The sequence below is a fragment of the Mustela lutreola genome, chromosome 9 (genome assembly GCF_030435805.1).
Source record: "Mustela lutreola isolate mMusLut2 chromosome 9, mMusLut2.pri, whole genome shotgun sequence".
Taxonomy (NCBI): domain Eukaryota; kingdom Metazoa; phylum Chordata; class Mammalia; order Carnivora; family Mustelidae; genus Mustela; species Mustela lutreola.
The window spans coordinates 79,307,118-79,331,107 of NC_081298.1; the positions used below are offsets into that span (position 1 = coordinate 79,307,118).

At 35.2% G+C, this 23,990-nt stretch overlaps 1 protein-coding gene across 8 annotated transcripts in view; it reads right to left on the minus strand.

Annotated features, from left to right (window-relative positions):
- The window catches only part of CCDC88A (coiled-coil domain containing 88A), a 136,219-nt gene that overhangs the window by 14,867 nt on the left and 97,362 nt on the right, over nt 1-23,990 (minus strand). For all 8 annotated transcript variants that reach the window (XM_059187702.1, XM_059187700.1, XM_059187699.1 and 5 more), the window contains exons 18-25: nt 22,474-22,638; nt 15,778-15,939; nt 13,516-13,793; nt 13,150-13,293; nt 10,247-10,433; nt 5,367-5,512; nt 2,181-2,273; nt 1,842-2,056 (exon numbers count right to left, since the gene is read on the minus strand). In XM_059187702.1, the coding sequence (XP_059043685.1) occupies nt 1,842-2,056; nt 2,181-2,273; nt 5,367-5,512; nt 10,247-10,433; nt 13,150-13,293; nt 13,516-13,793; nt 15,778-15,939; nt 22,474-22,638 (1,390 nt within the window). The remainder of the gene's footprint in view (nt 1-1,841; nt 2,057-2,180; nt 2,274-5,366; nt 5,513-10,246; nt 10,434-13,149; nt 13,294-13,515; nt 13,794-15,777; nt 15,940-22,473; nt 22,639-23,990) is intronic.

Below are 23,990 nucleotides of genomic sequence, written 5' to 3' on the forward strand. Positions count from 1 at the left end.
GTTTATTTAAAAAATTCTAAAACTGAACAACTGCAGGAAGAATATTACTGCATTCGATTCTTATTCTGGATGCTTCAGCAGGGAGTATGAAAGAATGTCAGCTTTATATTAAAAACAGACAAGTTGACCTCAAAAAAGACTGCTGTGCCTTTCTTGTGTTACATTATCATATCTGAATTGAAATCTTTTTTTAGGGTGCCTGGCTGGCCAAGTCAGGAGAGAGCATACAACTCTTGATCTCAGGGTTGTGAGTTCAAGCCCCATGTTGGATGCAGAGCTCACTTGGGAAAAAAAAAAAAGAAAGAAAGAAAGAAAAGAAAGAAAGAAATCAATGCCTTATGAAATATCTTCTTTTAATTGGAAAAAAATTAAGTTGACCTATTACCATTTCTCATTTAATAAGATGTCAAATACTTTATATCTAAAATAACATAAATTGAATTATCTGACATCTTTTTAAGGTAAAACTGATGATTTCTCCACAAGAATACGCAAGAGATTTCATGTAGATTTGAATGATAAGACTTAGGTAGCAAAAGACCCAGGTAATGATAATCTTGTGTTGGGATACTGAATTTAAACATTTTCTTGAGATTAATACACACACACACACACACACACACACACACACACACACACACACATACACACGATGTATGTATGCATGAATACTTATGGGTTCTAGTTTTTAGGATGTATAGCTGTATTCTGAAATATACCCTATAATGAATGCCTCATCTCCTATATCCTAAAATACTGTCTTTTCAGAGGTAATTCCCTTGAAGCCAAACACTATAGTTTTTTGAGAGTTTTGAGAGTTGCCATAAGTAAAGTCTATCCCTGGGGGGAAGTAATAGCTATTTTGATCTCTTTACTTCAAAGGAATAGCAGTGAAATTATATAAATCTATTTCATATAGATATACCTATGCATACACACAGACAAATACCTATTTTTTTTAAATTTAGTGACTCTGGTGATAGTATGAGTGGATTCAAGTATCTTGTTTACATATTCTGTAAGAACATTGTTAGTAGTCAACTTCTTGGACATCTTCAAAGGGCCTGGCTTTGGATTCTTTTCTCTTTCTCTTAAAATATACTTCTTTAGACTTTTATTTTGCTCTTATTTAGTTAAGTGCACCAGTAATAAAAATATTATGAATTGTATAGTTCATGTTAAGGTGTAATACTATCATATTTGTAATTAAAAAATTAAATCACAATTTTATATAAAAGCTTATATACATCCATTTTAATCGATCCTTTACCAAGCAATCCCTCAATAATTTTTATAACCTTCAGTTACTTCTAAATTACTGAGTATCATTCTCTTTGAATTCATAACTGTTTTTCTTTGCTTCTCACCAATGTAACTTTGCTCCAATTTGACACCCAAGTATATGAATAAAACCCCATTATAAAATGCCTTATTATTCTTAGTTACAAATAATTATCAAGATGAGCTCATAAATACTTCTCACTTACTCTTCATAATCACCCTATGAAGTATGACACAAAGGTGAATGGTGTACCCATATTACTACAACTAGCAAGTAACAGAGATATTCTGGCTCTTATCTCAATGTTCTTTGGACACTGTTTAATCTCCCTTACTAAATGATGGTATTTCTGTGTTTGGTATTTTTAGAAACACATAATACAGGAAATCATGCGATACTGCAGTACACATGAATTTTATAATCATATAAAATTAAAAAGAAATGCATTCATCAGACTATTACCCAGAGGACTGCTGAAGTTATAAGTTAAATAAATCTTTTGAAAGAATTCTAAATCAATACTAGAGATCACAAATGTTTAAAGAGTGTAAGCACTCACTGCTGCTTTTCTTGGTCCCCAAAGTTTGGCCATCTTCTAAAGAGTTTGAACCTACTGAAGAACTATCTTGACTATCTTGATGAGGGAGCTGAAGAAATCCTTCACTGGAGTCTGAGCGGGTAGGTGTTAATGTTAGAGATTTCTGACGTTCCCGATTAATATCTTTCTTAGACTTTATCAATTTTCTCATTTTTAGTGTAATCCAGTTGCCTCTCCTAATAGAATAATTTAAAAAACTCTTATCAGTCTTAAATCAACATACAAACCTTCACAAAATTAAAAGACTTAACTTACTCTTTTTTTCCAAAGTAAAAATGAATAAAATTTGGTTAACAGTACCTTCTAGGAGGGGATGGGTCATAAAATTTGTATTGATCCATTATCTTCTCTTCTAATTTCTCCTTTTGTCGTCTTAATTCATTTAACTTATCACTGTAAAAATAAAAATTGCATTTTAGGACATGTACCATATTTTGTATAGTTATGAATATTTTGTGACTACAATCTAACTGCTGTCCAGAACATAAACAAATACAGATATTAGAGCTGACAACAAAGTATTAGATATTAACAAGAGAATTTTTTCCAAGTTTCTCCTCTTCTTTTTATTTACAAACTTACTTAATGAAAGGATATAGAATTTAAAATTCAATTATTTAATACAATTTATTTGTTTGAAGAATATTTTCCATATTATATTCTCATCATGACAAAGGAATTCTCTCAACGTCTTTTAATAGCTGTTAAGCGACATTAACAGTGGCTGTTCTCCTATTTTTGGATCTTTTAGTATCTCACATTGTGTTTGGAATGAAAGGTAATTTAATATAATTTATGTAAGTAAAAAACTAAAATGTTCAATAGTCTGTTTACAATTGTAGATATAAGTAATCTTGCAACCACATCTTCATCAAACACAGACTTTTTTCCTTTATGGCAGAATTACTTAGGCTTAATTTACCTTTAGAGAACAATTTCCTGCCTTCAGCAATACATGAATATACTAGTATCACCATGTCTTCATCTCATTTATGTCCTTGATGGTATATATTACATAGGGAAACATCAAAGATCACAGACTAAAGTAAAATGATCTGAAAAACTGTAATGCCAAACTGCTATGTTGTTTAGTCAACAAATATTTAGTGATCATTTATAATGAGGAAGACACAAAGAGTATAAAAAGACAATAAGTAGCCCACTCTGCTTATAATACAATAGAAGAGAGAACAAATATACATGAGTATTACAATCCAAGGTAGTAAAGGTGCCAAAATAAAAGTACTGTGTTAAGTACAAAAGAAACTTATAAAAGGGAAAATATTTCTATCTTGAATGACCAAAGAAAGCCTAATGGAGAGAATGGCCATGTTAGATAGACTGAAAAGATAAGAATGCTAAATTAAGCAGTTTAGTTGAAGGGAAGCAGTGAGGGATTTTCAGGTTTAGATTTTGCTCAATAGGAAATTAGAAGCTTGTAGGTTTCATTAAAAAGTGACATTATGAAATCTTTGCTGTAGGTACCTTAACTCCATGATGAAATAGTATCTATCAGAAAGGATGATAGTAAAGAAAGCATCCAGGAGGCTCATGAGGTAGTCTAGTTGAGTGGTTAGGATGAATTATGGAAGTGGGAACCAGAACAAATGGATTTGATTTTTTTGAAGAAGATGCTTTGTGAACAGAGACTGCCAAGAGGTATACACTACAGCACAATGGCAGATATACCTCCCAAATGTCTTCTCATTTTACCTGTTGAAATATCATCAGGAATCTCCAAATTCTCAGTACTACCTGTTCACTGTCACTCCTGCTAGGATCATGTGACAGAAGCATTCAACAAGAACTGTCTGACATATAAGATGGATATTTTGAATTTAAATTCAAAAAGTCAGAATAGATACTAATATTTCTAAGTCAACTATACAGATACAATTACTGAAACTTTGGAAATGGATTACTCCATTGGATTACTCCATTGGATTACCAAGGACCAGAATATTAAGATATTCTAAAGATATCCAAATATAAAGCTTTGCATAAAGCTTTTGCTTAAGGGACAGAAAACTTAAATGTTTTACATATACTTCCTGCTTCTTAAGCAGAAACACCTCTTAAGGCAGAGAATAAAGGAATACATAGCCCTGAAAGGACTGAAGGTGTAGTCGAAAGTGGCCGGCCACAAATGTGAAATTTCTTTGAAGTTTTACATTTATCTTAAAAGCTCATGCAAACACTTTTTGCTCCATAATATACCTGTCTGTTAATATAAAAATCATGTTCCCTGCCTCAAATTTTATAAGAAAACTGATGCTTCAAAAGATGTATGAAAAAAAAAAAAGATGTATGTATCCTGGTTTCATATGAGCCCTAGCTCACCACGATATATATCATGCCTAAAAGGGATAGATATGTTATTTCATTTATTTCTTAGGATCATCTTGGAAGTAGATGTTATATCTCTGTTTTAGAGAAAAAGAAACCAAAGTAACTCACCTATGGTCACATAGCTAGTGACTGGAAGAACTGGGACTTGGATTACGAGCTGTCAAGTTTCAACATCCGTGCTATTTCTATTATACTATTTTGTTTCTCATTTAGGGAATAGGGGAATTTAGAAAAGGTAAACCTTGGTGCAATACAAGGCCTATCCACTGAGTAGCTCAAGCCCAAATACCTGATTTTACCAGATTCCTCTACTACTAATGGAGAATGGAGATATAATTTACCAATATTAAGCCTTGTCAATTCTATCTCTTACATCTTGTATATGATCTCAACTACCACTGCTTGTGAATTATGATTCACTAGATTATTACAACAGTCTTCCTAAAACTTATTTCTTGTCTCTATTCTCAGGACTTCTAATCCATACTCTAAAATGCCACCAGTGCCTTTAAAAAAAACCCACAAATCTGGTCATTTTACCCCTCTGCTAAAAGTTTTCAGCAACTCCTTTATATGCCATAAAAAAAAAAAACCTTTGTGAGGTTGTTCCTAAGCTTTCAGTGACTTCTCTATTGCTCCTTCTTCCTCAGTTTTGCTCCAGCAAGAACTATTAATTTTTAGGTCCTTTACCATATTGTAACACACCTTCATCACACCTTCACGCTATTCCATTTGTACCTCCTTGGCCTGGTATGTCTCCTCAGGCAAACTCCCATGGGTCTTTAAGTCTCAGCTTAAGCAAGCATCTTTTGGAAGTCCACCTTGCCCCTGCCAGACTAAGGTACTCCTTCCCCTGTATCTGCTGTATTTCTAAGGCCTCCTACACATACTTCCATTGTAGCGATTATTTGTATTTACTGCTTTATGTTACTAGTTTCTTATGAGCAGGACCTATGTGTTTTCATGTTAGTATTTCTGGTTACTAGCATAGTGCCCAGAACATAAGCATTCAAAAAAATGTATGGAGAAATAATAATAATGTTGAAAATTAAAAAGAAATTAGCAGTGAGTTTTTTTTGTCACCAGTTGGCAATGATAAAATCATGAGTATTACCTTCAACATTATTTGGTACCTACATGTACTGCCTTTGTTCAACATGAAAGAGATCCTTGCTTTCCATATTCTGCTCCAATAGTGTTCTGTTCTGGAGCATTAATGTCTGAATTTGATCTAGTAGATGTCGATTTTCTTCTTCTAAATTTCCTTTAAGTTGGCTTAGCAACTGTTTAAACACAAACATTTTTTTTAAAATCAACATTTACATTTAACATACATCACCCCAAACATCTGAAAAATATACAGTCTGGGGGCACCTGGGTAGCTCAGTCAGTTGAGTGTCTCAACTTGGTTTTGGCTCAAGTAATGATTTCAGGGTCAGGAGATTAAGCCTCTGTTGGGCTCCACACTTAGCAGGGAATCTGCCCGAGATTCTCTCTCTCCCTCTCCCTCTGTCCCTCCTCCAGCTCCCACACACTCTCTAAAATCAATCAATCAATCAATCAATCTTAAAAAAAAAAAAAAGACTTAGGTCTTCTGCTACTTAGACAATTAGGTGGTTGCACCTTGATGATGATGATGATGATGATTGTACCATGAATGATTATTTTAGTTATAATGAGAGCTAAAATACTAAGTTATGTGCTGTACACATTTAAAAAATTCTTACAAACACTGGGTTTAACATATAACAAATTATCTAGTCCCAAAAACAGTTGCTTTCTTCAAAACTATTTAACTTATAGTCTGAAAGCTACCTGGCCTTCCATTTAAGGAGCTATGAAATTGGACAAGTAAATTAATTCTCTGGACTTTAATGATCTCATCTATAAAATGAGAATAATTCACACCCCTGACTGTTGTAAGGATTAAATAATATATGTAAACTATCAATGTGTCATGCCTTTAACACATAGTAGGTACTTAATATACCTCATTCTTTCCTCCTCCACTGTTTTTTAGGAATCTTAGAAGTTTGTACATAGTTTTAATGGGTGGATCAAAGGGACTCAGGTAATCTTGTCAGTGGTTGGTATTACTAGCTGATACTACTGGTAGTTGGGTTGCCAACAGCATTGGGCGGCTTCTTTGTAGTTAGAAGAAACTGGAAATGTGCCTTAGTTAGGCCAGAGATTCTAGTAGAAGTCAGAAAGCCCAAAGTAGTGATTTTCAAAATTCAGCATCATTCATAGGAACTATTAAAAAATGTAGATTTCCAGGGGCACCCAGGTGACTCAGTTGGTTGAACTCCCGACTTGGTTAGCTCACATCATCATCTCAGGGCTGGAGATAAGCCCCCACCTGGGGCTCCATGCTCAGCTTGGAGTCTGCTTGAGATTCTTTATTCCTTTCTCTCCCTCCCCTCAGCTCCTCCCCTCCTTGCACCTGTGTGAGCACACACACACTCTCTCTCTCTCAAACAAATAAATCTATATATCTATCTCTTTTAAAAATGTGGATTTCTGGGTCCTAGCATTCAAATTCAACCAGTCTGGGGATCTACACTTTAAAAAACAAAAAGGGAAAAAAATCCCAGACATTTTGTAAGCTCTTAAGATACAGAAAAGCAATAGTGTGAATACCCATAAATAGCCATTTAGAGCTAACTATTATCACTATTGTGTTATATTTATCTATATATTGTTAAATTGAAGCACAACATGTGGTAGATTCATTACAAAACTGAACACAGTTTTTCTCCTCCCTGTGTCTATACCCTCTTGTGCTGTGACTTCTTGCTCTTACCATCAAGAAGTGGAATTTATTTTCCCTCTTTCTGATTTTGGAATGCCCTTGGCCACAAGAAGAAAGTGGAAGTGATGGAAGTCCAAGTCTAGACTCAAAAAGCCTTATGTGTTGTAATCCTGCTGGAGGATGAGAGACCACATGGCACAGAGAAAAGTTATGCCATCTGGGGCCACCCTAGGCCAGCCAGCCCTCTGAGTCTGTGCCAGTTCACTGCAAATGTGACTAAGATCAAATGATCTTGGTCACATTGATATATGCCATCAGCACATTTGCTCAGGCAATCCATAGATTCATGAGCAAAAATAAATGTTTATGTCCATTACCAAAGGTTCTGTGTTGTTATATAGCATTAATTACTGTGTCAACAATTAATAAAACATATATAGAGAAAAGAGAACACAACTTTATGTAGCTCCAGCTCAGTGAATTAGCACAAAGTGAACATGTGTGAAACCAGTACCTGATCAAGAAATAGCTCATTAACTATATTACCAAGAAGATTAACTTCTACCCTGGCCTCTTATACTCTGGATTCATTTTTCCACTCCCTCTAAATCATGCTATTATATGTGTTAGTCCCTAGCCAAGAGTTAATATTTGACTTGAGCTGGGACTACTAGCCAGAGATAAGTAGGTAGCTAGGGCCCTTTCTGGTCTCTCCTGGATAGCTTTCCATGCTACCAATGTCCGGAAGGACTTTATCAAGACTCACTATAGCTGGATGTCTCATTCCCTGGATCTCCCATTTAAATTTTTGACTAATTTGCTGGTCTATTCCTTACCCCAACCAATATTCCAACTTCAGACCACCTGAGAATTGACCTGTGACAAGTCTCCTGAGTATGGGACTTTTTTGTGTTCTACTCAAATCAAGTCAGCCTGCTCTGGTAGCAAAGTTGCTAATTTTCTCAGTATGCCCCTCATCTGAACTACTAGGTATTGGAATTGGGGAAGGTGGAGGGGAATGGGAGAAATCACAAGATAAAATGCCTCAGACAATCACAGCCCCTACACAAAGTCAAGTAGTTTTCTTTAATAAATGCTTCTCAAGGGGCGCCTGGGTGGCTCAGTGGGTTAAGCCGCTGCCTTCGGCTCAGGTCATGATCTCAGGGTCCTGGGATCAAGTCCCACATCGGGCTCTCTGCTCAGCAGGGAGCCTGCTTCCTCCTCTCTCTCTGCCTGCCTCTCTGCCTAACTTGTGATCTCTCTCTCTGTCAAATAAATAAATCTTAAAAATAAATAAATAAATAAATAAATAAATAAATGCTTCTCAATCCGTTGTACACCATTACTGCAGTTCCAGAGTACTACAATGGTTGTTTTTGACAATTTTGCCCAATTTTATTGTTTCTTGGGGAGTGGATTTGTCCTCCTCCTCCTTCTGTAAGTCCATCACTCCGGCTATATTTTATTTGCACTTTTATAAATCACAGGCATAATGAATGTTCTATACTTTCTGAGCCTTGTTGGGTAATTAAATATGCTTTTAAACTAGTACTTCTTTCTATTGGTTTATCATTTCAGACAAAACGCTTTTAAGTATTACTTTTCTACTCCTATTTCCCTTTAAAAGTTGGCTTAAGGGCCTTTTCTTAAAAGTGCCATGAAATTCAGGTGTTAAGCTATATTCAAACTTCAATGATTTGGGGGCCAAACAATAAAATTTAAGGATTTTTTAAAAAAGATTTATTTGTGAGAGAGAGAGAAGGAAAGTGAGAGAGAGCATGAGAGGGGAGAAGGTCAGAGGGAGAAGGACTCCCCAAGGAGCTGGGAGCCCAATGCTGAACTCGATCCTGGGACTCTGGGATCATGACCTGAGCCAAAGGCAGTCGCTTAACCAAGTGAGCCACCCAGGCGCCCAAATTTAAGGATTTTCTAAGGCTTTCAGTATCCCTTTAGACTTTAAAACTTGTTTTATCAAACCATCACAAAGAGCAGCATGGAATTATGTTAATAACACAACTGTATACATAAGGCCAATGTCTTTTCTGCTCAAAACACTCAAATGGCTCCCCTGTTTTACTCAGAATAAAATTATCTTTGTTGAAGGATGCCTATTAAAATTTCAATCTATATTCCTTTATCCACCCTGGAAGTCTTCCTTATCCCTCTTTGCCCTATTTCATTTTTACTTGCACATAACTTATCTACCTTGTAACATACCAGATGTTGCAGACCAATTTTCAAAATAGAGTAGTATTTCCAGTTCACATGCTCTTGTAAGAATCTTGCCATTCTCCACCAAAAGGCAGAATCTACTCTCTTTCTCTTGAGCCTGAATGTGACTTTGACTGCCTCAATGAAGAGAATACAGGGGAAATGATGCCGCATAACTTCTGAGGTTTGATCATTATGGTAGAGATGGCTTCTGTCTGGTTATCACCATGTTGTGAGAAAGCCAAATTGGCCCTTGGGGAGACATCATGTGGAGAGAAAACGGATGCCTCCAGCTGGTAGCCAGCACCAACCACCAAACATGCATTTAGCCTTTCAATTACAGTTGCAAGTGGAACAGAAACAAACTTGCTCCACTGTCCCTGTCATTCTGATCCACAGACCTGGGAGCCTAATAAATGCTTGTTTTACACCACCAAGTGTTGGAGTAAAGTGCAATATATGTTTTAAAACATTGAGATACTATATATTTCACCTGCTTATTGTCTATTTCTTTCCGCCAGAATCTATGCTCCACAAAGGGAAAAATTTTTATCTTTTTGGCTTCTAGTACATGCCAGGTGCTAAGTAAGCATTTTTTCATTAAACAAGGGCACAATTTCACATTTTCAAAGTATGTGGGCACACAAGTTTAAACTAATAGTAAACAATGTTGAAATCCATAATAAAGGAAGTTTTTATGAATTACTTGTGAATTTCAATTACCTGACCAATTCTTTTTTTTTTTTTTTTTTTAAGATTTTATTTATTCAACACAGAGAGACACAATAAGAGAGGGAATGCAAGCAAGTGGAGTGGGAAAGGGAGAAGCAATCTTCCCACAGAGTGGAGATCCTGACGCGGGGCTCGATCCCAGGACCCTGGGCTTATGACCTGAGCCAAAGGCAAATGCTTAATGACTGAGCCACCCAGGTACCCCACCCCTGACCAATTCTTTTAGAAATACCCAAGCAAATATATACTGTTATTCTTATTTTAATATGATTATTTTTCAGGCATGTGTTGATTCGTAAAAAAGAAACTTGTCAAAGCTCACCTCACACTGGTTATTTAGCTTGGTGGATGTGATGTCCAATTGTTGGTATTGTTCCTTTAGCTTTGAAAATTCAGCTTCTAATCTTGTTTGTTCCAGTTTGGAATTATTTAGAAGACTTTTCAAGTTTTTATGGTCAGTTTGTAAAACTTCAGTTTCTTTTACAAGCTGATTATATGTATGATTCAACCTATAATTAGAAATCATGATAGAAAGAGAATTAGATTCCCTTAATAGCTTTCATTGTAATTACATAATGTGAAAATGCTGTGGATCACATTCAGACATACTTAGAGAATATATCAGACTCTTTACCCAGTGATTAAATTCATCAAAAATCTGTTTCTATTCTGTAAAACTAGAATAGAAAATTCAGACTACTCTTCCCTTGAAATCTTCTAGCATGTTGTCTACTGCATGTGGCTCATAAAGGTATTTTTCCCTCTCTGCACCCCCAAACTTTTACAATGCAAAAATTATTTTTAGTTTGGGAGATGAACCGAAACAGGATGGAATTGTTAATTTACTATATTGTACTACTGAAACTAATACTATATGTTAACTAACTGGAATTAAAATAAAAACTTAAAAAAGTAAAAATAAAAAATAGAAGAGGTATATAATAAAATCTGTTTTTTTTAAAATTTTATTTATTTATTTGACAGAGAAAGAGAGAGAGAGAAAGAGAGAGAGATCACAAGTAGGCAGAGAGGCAGGCAGAGAAAGAAGAGAAAGCAGGCTCCCTGCTGAGCAGAGAGCTGGATGCAGGGCTTGATCCCAGGACCCTGAGACCATGACCTGAGCTGAAGGCAGAGGCTTAACCCACTGAGCCACCTGGGCATCCCTAAAATCTGTTTTTAAATCTGAAAAACAAGAATAAAAACAAAAACAAACAATAAGAACAGGACACAGCCTGGATCTGGCCGGCTGAGTTGGCTTTAGTTTAACGACCTTTATCTTGTGGCATTAAGAAAAAGAATGGTACTTGCTCAGAACATCTAATCATTTACTTCAACTCAATACCCAAAGAATTGAGTCAGTTTACAAAAATCATAAAATAAGTAACAAAAATAATATATTTTAAAAATCAAGGATTGGTAAAAAAAAAATTAAATGGCAAGACCAGAAACATACAGAAAATGTTCCATAAATGGGTCAAATCCATGAATGAATGTATGCCATGAGTATTAACAGCTGGGTAGACCTCACTGAGATACAGATAGCTACACAATACATCAATACCTATGGAGATCAAAGATTTACCTACTGATGCTTTATGAGGGCAAGATATGAAGAGATACCATATACAATGTCCTCAACATCATCTCTAAGGCAAATGCTAAAATGAGATCTTTAAGAGAGTTTTTTTTACACTGTCCTTTAAAGCTGAGAACATTAACATCAAAATGTAATTCCGTGAACACAATTCTAAAGAGGCTGAGACAAACTAGAGTCAAGTAAGAAACTTTGTTGGTTTGGCATTATCAAAGATTAAAACTTAGGTTACTTAGAGAAATGGGTAAACAAACTATTCTTCTTGAGACAAGTCTTCATAAATATCTTTTTTGGTGTAAGAGCTCTTTCAGGTTTTACTTAAAGCCTTCTCTTGCCTTGCAACATAGACGTGAATACATAAAAGTTGGGATAGAACAGGTTTTATGTATTTGAGAGATAGAAAATACTCAAACCACCTTTCCCTTCCAAGCCTGCAGAATCTCCCGTTTTAAAATCATCATGCTCAATTTTTTTCTCATCATGGAGGCTGAGTTCTTTCTCAGAAGGCTCCTCAGTAATGAATAAATTCATTTATTCATTGACATGAAATGAAATTGATTGAAATTTAAAAAGGCCTCTAATTGGATTCCTAGAAGGTCTACCCAAGCTCACAAACTGTCCCAGTTCATTGTGAATCCCAACAATGGAAAAAGGTTAGGTTCAAGATGGAACTTTGATAGTAACTGCCTTCTCCAATGTTATATGTATAATGAAAATGACCCTGTCCTTGTATTCTGTAACTTGTCACAACTTGGTCTTCTACTGCACATACTGTAAAGATACATCCTTCTTGATTCTAGCTTGGTGTAGAGCTAATTGAAAGTTCAAATCCCCCAATACACTATTTCTAGTTATAACAATTACTAAATTAAAAACTACTGAGCATAGAAATAAAAATAGTTCTAGAAGCTTAGGGATTTTTTTTTGTAAAGGAAAAGAAATACGGTTCTAAAAATGGATTATATTAAATTCATAACAGGACAAATAGTCAATGAATGACCTCCATTTGAACTGTGTGCTGCTTTTTAGCACTTCAGCGATGATTAAGTGTAAGTGCAATGCAAATGCAGACTGCTTAACTTTCGAAAGGTTTCTAAAAACCTTTTGATATATACCCTTATGAAGCAGATTGATTAGGGGTTGGCAAGTTTTGATGTTCCCAGGGTTACAAACTAAAAAATAACTGCCTCACGGCAGTATGAGACCATTAATAACTAAGACAGTTAAAAATAAGAGTACAAATCTAGGAAATTAGAAGCTGTTCACTTATAAAAACTTTGAAAGACAAGAACTGAGATATCACACTAGCAAAGACAGAAATAAAGAATCCTACTTCATTACATTCTGTTACAATAACGCATATAAATGCTATCAAGGTACAAAAATTTCATTATCAAATGTGGCTTAAAAACTTAATTAGTTGAATAAATCAAGAGAGAAACAATAGGTGAAAACAGGGATCTAGGTTTTCAAGCCATTTTATAAATAGTTGCTCGATTTTGTTGGGTAATTTACTTACTGCTCTGGAGTCCTTTTAAAAAATTCTAAGTTACAGATGGTACTGCAAAGGGGCAGTGTACACTTCAGATATAATGAATAATACAAAACTAAAATACATAAATATTTATTACCTATCATTTTCACCACAAAGTTTCTTGTATTCTGCAGCTATAGTCTCATGGTTTTTGTTTTCAAGCACCATTTTTTCCTGTTCTACTTTCAGTGTTTTTTCCAAATCTTCCAATTGTCCTTTCCGTTTTAGTAACTGATTGTAACTGGAAAAAATATTAGGTATTTGTTTTATAATATTTCCTTATAAAAAAGAAAATACTTTAGCAATGAAGAAAGCAATAGTAATTTATTATTAAGTACCACTATAAACATGATACATAAATTTCCTATGTAAATTATTTTAGATTATTTTAACATAGCATTTATTATATTATCTAAAGAAAACTGATTTTAAATTAACAATACAAGAGAAGACAGTAAATTACCGATCTTCAAGGTCTTTATGTTCCACCTCGAGATTTTTGTGGGCAGACTTTAGAGTTCCATGCTTAGCGATGAGAGACTCATACTCTGAAGCCTGACGTTCATGAAGAAGTTCCAGCTTTTCATGATCTTTGATCAGACAATCATAGAGAGATTTCAGGTCTTCTCGCTCTTTGATTACAGCTTCATTTTCATTTTCTAAGGAAGACTGCTGGATTAGGAGTTGTGCATTCTGATTCATAAGTGAAGTACTTTGGGAATTAAGGGTAGAATTTTCAACCTGTAAGAAAGTATACTGTTTATCAGACCTAAGAAAAATAGTTATCTTGTTCTTCTAGAAGATGCAAATATGTGGTATGTGTTACAGATAAAATAATTCTCTCATATTAAAAATTATTTCAAAATAAAATTCTAGGTCTGCCTGGGTGGCTCAGTCAATTAAGTGGCTACCTTTGGCTCAGGTCATGATCCCAGGGTCCTGGGATCGAGGACCGCATCAAGCTCCCTGCTCAGTGGAAAGCCTGTTCTCCCTCTGTCCGCCCCTCTACCTACTTGTGCTCTATCTCTCTGTCAAGTAAATAAATAAAATCTTAAAAAAAAATTCTAATGGCAACATAAAAAATGTAAAATATAACAATAACTTAAGGAAGCACTACATAAATCACGGCAGATATAGTCATATTACACTGAGAAAATTTGGTTTTTAGTATTTTAAAGAACAAAATATAATTTAATATTATTCATTTATATTATTTAATATCAATATAAATTTTATATGATTTAATATTATTTATATTATTTAATTTAATATTCTTTTGAGATACATATCATATGTACATTCTGGGTTGAATTATTTTAAATGAAGGTGATTAGAAACAGTCTGTATTCCACTCATGAAAAAGTACAGAATTTAAAATGCTACTTTATCACTTTCTAAAACTTAAGAGGCAACAAAACTGAAAAATTACTTGTGAAAATTCAACTGGGAATTTTCTTTCTTTTTTTTTTTTTTTAAAAAGATTTTATTTATTTATTTGACACAGAGAGATCACAAGTAGGCAGAGAGGCAGGCAGGCAGAGAGAGAGAGAGAGAGGAGGAAGCAGGCTCACTGCCGAGCAGAGAGCCCGATGCGGGACTCGATCCCAGGACCCTGAGATCATGACCCGAGCCGAAGGCAGCGGCTTAACCAACTGAGCCACCCAGGCACCCTCAACTGGGAATTTTCTTAGGCATCTACATTATATTAGTATATGTTTTACCATTTGGAAAAGAGTTACAGAAAGAACTTTCTGTAACTTTTTTCCATTCAGAGATGGAATTTTTTTCTTTGGCTCTTTAAGACATTTCAAAGAGTTGTATTTTTCTCAACCTGATCATTCTGTGTGAAAAGACACTATAGCATTAAGTGCAAGATGGATCCTCTGAACTAAGGATTTTGTCTGAAGACAAAACTTTCATATTGTGTTGTTTCCTAAGAACCAATAGGAAAGCTATAAAAATGAAATAAACAATGGTATTTGCAATCATACTCCACAGCAAGGGTTCCTACTTGAGCAATTACAATCAACTTTTGTGAAACAGGTGAAAAGGCCATAAAGTAAATTTAAGTGAAATAAAGATAAAATTATATTTTAAATAAATAAGTATTTCACTTTGTTTATTTATTCTTTTCTTATGCCAGGCCTTCCTGGCTAGGGCTGCTGCTGCTCCCCTGGCTCCTTATGTAGGTGTCAGGGGCTCCACTGTAGTCCTGGGTGTGCCCATAAATATTTTAAATAAAAATTTTTAAATATATTTTTATATATGTTAAATAAAGATAAAGTTAGCTTTATTGTATTTATATGCATTGAGTGAATTTATTAGTTAATATTTAGAGGCTCTGTTATTTTAAAAAATGTTGATCTCTGGGGGCGCCTGGGTGGCTCAGTGGGTTAAGCCGCTGCCTTCGGCTCGGGTCATGAGCTCAGGGTCCTGGGATCGAGTCCCACATAGGGCTCTCTGCTCAGCAGGGTGCCTGCTTCCTCCTCTCTCTCTGCCTGCCTCTCTGCCTACTTGTGATCTCTCTCTGTCAAATAAATAAATAAAATCTTTTTTAAAAAAAAATGTTGATCTCTGGAAGCCTGTATAACATTAAGTCAATATATTTTAATTTATCTTCCATTAAATCCACTCACTAAGAAACAATGTTACCATGTCTAGTTATCCTTTTTTAAGAGCATAATTCAAAAATTTGGTTGCATATCCCCAAATATTACATTACAACCTGAAGCTTTGCATTCTGGGTTTGAAGAGTAGTATTCTGCTCCTGTAAGGACACCGTCTGCCTCTGAAGTGCAAGAATCTGAGCCTGCAAATTATTGTTCTGTGTCTCCAGTTGCTTCAGTTGAGTTTTCAATGCTTGCTTCTCTGCTTGCAGGGTAGCATTCTTAATAAAGAAAACACACATATTTTTAAAAGTAACAAACATATTTGTTTAACAGATATTAGAATTTTGTAACAACTATTACCATTAAAATCCAAAACAAAATCCCAACAATCTTGGAAGACTTAAACAGTTCCCCTCTATCCCAAATTGTAAAGAGAGAGTTCATCAAAGAGAAAGAAAGCACTAATACCAAAACCTTACTATTGTGTCATTATACTGTCTGCTTTATAATGTCCAAAAAATAAAACATTTCATTCTTCATATATTAACACAAGAAACTGGAATGGGTTTATTAGTTATATGGTTTTCATGCTGCTCAAAAGTATGTGGGACTGTGTCTAGCTAATGAAGTGCACATTTTCTAACTGCCCAAAGGCAAAAACACATACACAGGTGAGTGCTGGTCTCAGGGGTAGCAGCAAAACTAATTATTTTAATAAATACAAATTTGGAAGAGAAGCAGGAACAATTTTAACCATGTGTTTAAAACATTTAGTTCAAAATTGACCTAACAGATGTTACATATTTTCTTTAGAGATTTTTTTTCCCCATTGTATAAAACACTTATTAAGACTCTATTTTATCTATAGGACTTCTGGAGCAAATCCAAACAAAACATACAATTTTCAATTGTCCTAGTACATTTTACCACATTTCAATTTTATACTTAAACAGTGAATTACTATGCAAATCAAAGATCATTATTAATTTAATTTGACAGATATTAAAATGTTTGTCATGGATATTATACTTTTAGGTTTACTTCTAAATAACATTTCATAAAAAATCAGCATAAAAATGTATAAACAAAGAACCTCTGGAAAACTGAAATAAAACATTACATCCAAAAAGGCCAGAATTTGTTGCATATAATTGCAATATGCATAAAAAGTTACAACTGAATCACAACATATCACTTTTATCATATCTACAGAGGGGACAAAGAAATCATTCATTTTATAGGCTTTCAAAGTTACATATACTACATGTCACTGTATAAAAGGCAAGTAATGATTTAACCTATACATTTTATCACAAAATCAAAGGTGAGGAAGCACAATGATTTACTTCTCTTGTGTTCATTTATTTGAATAAAAACGGTGAAAAAATTTATACTTGAAAAATAATACTGAATGCTGATATATTTATATACCATCTTGATACACCAAAAAGTGAACCATTTTTCACTTACATACATTAGGTGCTACTATAGTTCAGCTCTTAAGAACCCAAAAAGTACAAAGCTCTAATGACAAGTCTGGGTATCCTTACAGTCACAAGAAAAGTTCTATAGTCTATAAAGAATAAGAGAGTAGAAAGAAAATCTCAGAGCAGGAAAAGATTTATAATGGAAAAGTTAGGAGGTCAGTAAATATACTGACAAATGCACCCAAATTATTGGTGTAATAAAAGGTTAGCCATCTTATAAAACATTTTCTAAAATAAAATGGTTAAAAAATGACAACCAAGTAACTTTTTCCAATAGAAATTTATGAAGTCAGTCAATGGGAAAAGAGATTTACCTTACAGCCCTTTTACATACCAGCAAAATTTTCTGAAATACAATTATTAACCGAAGTGATGGAGGTTTGTATCTATGTGCATATATATATACACATACATATATATATGTAAACCACTGAATATTTAAAATAGGTATTCATATACAGCTGATAAACAGAAAGATATAAAATAGCTCACTAATAATTTAAAACATGAAAATTAAAATACTTTCTTACTGTTTAACAAAAATTAAAATACTTTCTTACTGTTTAACAAAAATTAAAAGTCCAGAAACATCAAATGTTTATCTAAAAAAACAGGTAATCTATTAGTGGAATTGAAAACTGATGTGATCTTCAAAGGCTAACATGATGACACCAGTTAAAATTACACAGATATACATATACATATATGCATACACACACCCCCTCTGGCCTATAAATTCTGCCATCAGGAATTTACTACGCCCCATGAACATATTATACATGGATTTTCATTGCAGCAAAATCTGAAAATACATTTATTTAAATAAATTATGGTAATATCCACACTATGGAATAGTAAACAAAATGATATGATCTATAACTGCCTAAAATAAATCCCTAAGATAACATAATTGAAACATGCAAGTAAAAATACTGTATAGCATGAATCCACAGATGTAAATTTGTAAAAGAATATACTTCTAGACATACAAATGGCTAACAGACACATTAAAAAATGCTCAACATCACTCATCATCAGGGAAATGCAAATCAAAATTACAATGAGATACTACCTCACACCTGTCAGAATAGCGAAAATTAATAACACAGGAAACAGCAGATGATAACAAGGATATGTAGAAAGAAGAGCCCTCTAATACAGTTGTGAGAATGCAAACTGGTACAGCCAAACAGTATAGAGATACAGGAAAACAGTATAGAGGTCCCTCAAAAAGTTAAAGATAGGGCACCTGGGTGGCTCAGTCACTGAGCCTTCAGTTCAGGTCATGACCCCAGGGTCTTGGGATCAAGTCCTGCATCAGGCTTTCTGCCCGATCAAAGGAAAGCCTGCTTCTCCCTCTCCTACTCCCCCTGCTTGTGTTCCCTTTCTCACTGTCTCTCTCTGTCAAATAAATAAATAAAATCTTAAAAAAAAAAAAGTTAAAGATAAACTACCCTATAATCCAGCAATTGTATTACTAGGTATTTACCCAAAGGGTACAGAAACACTGATTCAAAGGGATACGTGCACCCTGATGTTTATAACACTATTATCCACAATAGCCAAATTATGGAAAGAGCCCAAATGGCCATCAAATGATGAATAAGAAAGTTGTGCTATGTATGTATACAATAGAAAATTTTTCAGCTGAAAAAAGAACGAAATCTTTCCATTTGCGACGACATGCATGGAGCAAGACAGTATTATGCTAAGCAAAATAAGTCAGTCAGAGAAAGACAAATACCATATGATTTTACTCATATGAGGAACTTAAGAAACATTAACAGATGAACACAGGGGGTTTAAAAAAAAAAAAAAAAAAGAGGCAAACCAGAAAGCAGACTGTTAACTATAGAGAACAAACTGAGGGTTACTGGAGGAAAGGTAGATGGAGGAGGGATGATATGTCTGATGGGCATTAAGGAGGGCACTTATGAATCACTAAATCCTACACCTGAAACTAATATTATGCTACATGTTAACTAACTAAAATTTGAATCTTGGAAGAAAAAAAAGAAATATACTACTTTTTTTTTTTTTTTTAAATAACTAGGCTCTAAGCCCTGCATAGAGCCTAATATGGGAGTCTGAACTCACAACCCTGAGATCAAGACCTGAGCTGAGATCAAGAGTTGAACGTTTAACCAACTGAGCCACCCAGGTGTCCCAAAAGAAATACACAGATAAGTCACAAACATTCTTCTGGGAAGACTGTTTACAGTGATTACTTCTGGATGAGGAAGTAGGAATCAACATCATAGGAGATTAATTTTGGCATTATAGCTTAAAGTTTTCAATTCATGTTATATTAAAACATAACAACAACAACCGCAACTATTTTACCTGTTAGTATATAAATTTTCTTAAATTAACTCATCTTTAAAGGATGAATGATGAATTAGCTTGATTACCTTTTTTTGACAAATATTTCTCTTATTCAGCCAATATTTACTGTGTCAGCTATCTACCAGGCTTAATTCTACATACTGATGGCACAGTGGTTTAAAAAAAAAAAAGAAAGAAAGAAAAGATAAGCCCCTGCTGTCAAGAAGCTTTTTTCCAGTGGACAACCAACAAATAAAAAAGCAATATAATTTCACTAGTGAGAAGTGTTATGAAAAAGAAACTTATGGCATGAAGTGTTATGAAAAAGAAACTTATGGCATGATAGTGAATTGTTTAGGTTGAAAACAGCTACTTTACTGGGGAAAGGGGTCAGGAAATATCTTTTGCAGGAGATATGTGATATGAAGCTTGAATGCCAGTCATGTGTTCCAAGTAGAGGATCCAAACATAAATCTCTGGAAATATGAACAAATAGAAAAGGCTAATATGACTTCAGTTGTTTTACTTACATACTAGGCACTGTTTTGTGTTTTCTAGGTATTGACAGATAGTAATAATATCTCAAGGTTAATAAATAGAAGGGGTGAAGAGTCGTGTGGTCTAAGACCAATAATAGAAGCAGGACAAAGTCAGGAATGATCTTGAAGGACACTGAAAAATTTGAATTTTATTCTAATTGGAAGGGGAAACCACTGAATATCTTAAGGAAAAAAGTGACATGACCAAGATTATGTTTTAAAAAATAAATCTGGCTACTATAATAAAAATGGGTTAGATTGGGCCAGGAGTAGAAGGGGGGAAGCCAGCCAATCAGAGGCTATTCTAATAATCCAGATGAGAGATAATGGTACTTTAGACTAGAATGGTAGGAGCAACGATGGGCTTGGATTACATTTTCACAACAGAGTTGACAAAGTTGGCTGATGGACATATACGAAGGTGATGGAGAAAAGTAAGTTAAATTATTAGTTCTTTACTCTTTTACTATGAATCAGTCAAGAAAGTATAAACTAGATTAGATAAACTTCCTAAGTTATATGCATAATGATACTTCTTTTTTTTTAATTTTTTATTTTTTATAAACATATATTTTTATCCCCAGGGGTACAGGTCTGTGAATCACCAGGCTTACACACTTCACAGCACTCACCAAAGCACATACCCTCCCCAATGTCCATAATCCCACCCCCTTCTCCCAAACCCCCTCCCCCAGCAACCCTCAATTTGTTTTGTGAGATTAAGAGTCACTTATGGTTTGTCTCCCTCCCAATCCCATATTGTTTCATTTATTCTTCTCCTACCCACTTAAGCCCCCATGTTGCATCACCACTTCCTCATATCAGGGAGATCATATGACAGTTGTCTTTCTCTGCTTGACTTATTTCACTAAGCATGATACGCTCTAGTTCCATCCATGTTGTCGCAAATGGCAAGATTTCATTTCTTTTGATGGCTGCATAGTATTCCATTGTGTATATATACCACCTCTTCTTGATCCATTCATCTGTTGACGGACATCTAGGTTCTTTCCATAGTTTGGCTATTGTGGACATTGCTGCTATAAACATTCGGGTGCACGTGCCCCTTTGGATCACTACGTTTGTATCTTTAGGGTAAATACCCAATAGTGCAATTGCTGGGTCATAGGGCAGTTCTATTTTCAACATTTTGAGGAAACTCCATGCTGTTTTCCAGAGTGGCTGCACCAGCTTGCATTCCCACCAACAGTGGAGGAGGGTTCCCCTTTCTCCGCATCCTCGCCAGCATCTGTCATTTCCTGACTTGTTGATTTTAACCATTCTGACTGGTGTGAGGTGATATCTCATTGTGGTTTTGATTTGTATTTCCCTGATGCCGAGTGATATGGAGCACTTTTTCATGTGTCTGTTGGCCATCTGGATGTCTTCTTTGCAGAAATGTCTGTTCATGTCCTCTGCCCATTTCTTGATTGGATTATTTGTTCTTTGGGTGTTGAGTTTGCTAAGTTCTTTATAGATTTTGGACACTAGTCCTTTATCTGATATGTCATTTGCAAATATCTTCTCCCATTCCGTCAGTTGTCTTTTGATTTTGTTAACTGTTTCCTTTGCTGTGCAAAAGCTTTTGATCTTGATGAAATCCCAATAGTTCATTTTTGCCCTTGCTTCCCTTGCCTTTGGCGTTGTTCCTAGGAAGATGTTGCTGCGGCTGAGGTCGAAGAGGTTGCTGCCTGTGTTCTCCTCAAGGATTTTGATGGATTCCTTTCGCACATTGAGGTCCTTCATCCATTTTGAGTCTATTTTTGTGTGTGGTGTAAGGAAATGGTCCAATTTCATTTTTATGCATGTGGCTGTCCAATTTTCCCAGCACCATTTATTGAAGAGGCTGTCTTTTTTCCATTGGACATTCTTTCCTGCTTTGTCGAAAATTAGTTGACCATAGAGTTAAGGGTCTATTTCTGGGCTCTCTATTCTGTTCCATTGATCTATGTGTCTGTTTTTGTGCCAGTACCATGCTGTCTTGATGATGACAACAAAATACTAGCCAATAGGATTCAACAGTACATTAAAAAGATTATTCACCACGACCAAGTGGGATTTATTCCAGGGCTGCAAGGTTGGTTCAACATCCGCAAATCAGTCAATGTGATACAACACATCAATAAAAGAAAGAACAAGAACCATATGATACTCTCAATAGATGCTGAAAAAGCATTTGACAAAGTACAGCATCCCTTCCTGATCAAAACTCTTCAAAGTGTAGGGATAGAGGGCACATACCTCAATATCATCAAAGCCATCTATGAAAAACCCACCGCAGATATCATTCTCAATGGAGAAAAACTGAAAGCTTTTCCGCTAAGGTCAGGAACACGGCAGGGATGCCCATTATCACCACTGCTATTCAACATAGTACTAGAGGTCCTAGCCTCAGCAATCAGACAACATAATGATACTTCTAAAAATAATCTTTTCCTACTAAAAATTTAAAAATACTTACATTTCTTTCTACTTCAATTAATCGGTCTTTAACTTTCAGAAGCTCTCTAGTTGTTTCTTGACTTTCTCGCTCCCATTTATTATCTTCACCAGAAGCTGGAGGAGAGCTCTGTACCATTCTTTCTTCATCTTGTCTCTGTTTGAGAGCTTCATAATTCTTTTTTACCTAAAATTTTATTTAAAATATGTTAATGGGGAGAAAAAGAATCACCAAAGTTATCACTTCTTACAATCAGACTCTACAATGGTCTGGTGAATGTGAAAGACACTATTAAAATGTGAAAGATAAATAATATGTATGATTATGACTACTATCATGATCACAATTTATGCTTTGTAAACTGCAAATTCTTTTCTCCTAGAAAATTTAAATACACTCTGCTCATGTGTACACTCTAATAATATATGGGCCATACTCTCATAATAATTTCAGATCCTGTTGCTTATGATGAAAATATCACTAAAGAATCAATTAACTGGGGCGCCTGGGTGGCTCAGTAAGTTAAGCCGCTGCCTTCGGCTCAGGTCATGATCTCAGGGTCCTGGGATCGAGTCCCGCATCGGGCTCTCTGCTCAGCAGGGAGCCTGCTTCCCTCTCTCTCTCTCTCTCTGCCTGCCTCTCCATCTACTTCTGATTTCTCTCTGTCAAATGAATAAATAAAATCTTTAAAAAAAAAAAGAATCAATTAACTGGGCATAGACATGTTGCTAAATATTAATAATTATTTTAACCCATCTATAGCTAGATTTAGAAATTTCAGAGATTCCATGTAAAGGTCAGATGAAGACTTGACATATGTAATAACTCCTAAAAAAGATATCTAAAGTTGAGGAAGTATCTGTATATGCCTGCCCTTTTAAGCAGGATTGTTGCCCAGAATGAGCAGTATTTATAGATAAATTAGTAACTTTTTTTTTTTTTAAGATTTTATTTATTGGGACGCCTGGGTGGCTCAGTTGGTTGGACGACTGCCTTCGGCTCAGGTCATGATCCCGGAGTCCCGGGATCGGGTCCCGCATCGGGCTCCCAGCTCCATGGGGAGTCTGCTTCTCCCTCTGACCTTCTCCTCGCTCATGCTCTCTCTCACTGTCTCTCTCTCAAATAAATAAATAAAATCTTAAAAAAAAAAAAAAAAAAAAAAGATTTTATTTATTCATTTGACAGAGAGAGATCACAAGTAGGCAGAGAGGCAGGCAGAGAGAGAGAGAGGAGGAAGCAGGCTCCCTGCTGAGCAGAGAGCCCGATGCGGGACTCGATCCCAGGACCCTGAGATCATGACCTGAGCCGAAGGCCGCGGCTTAACCCACTGAGCCACCCAGGCGCCCAATTAGTAACTTCTTTATTCAGGTCCTAATCCACAAATAATTACTGTAGTTTATTTGATAAAAAGTGAGCAAGCCAAGGATTTATCCTACCCAGGGTTTACTGGTATCATTACAACCAAACCCTACTTTAAGAGAGTCAACTCAAAACTAAGAACTTGGTCATCCTACATTACCAAAATTACTAACTTAATA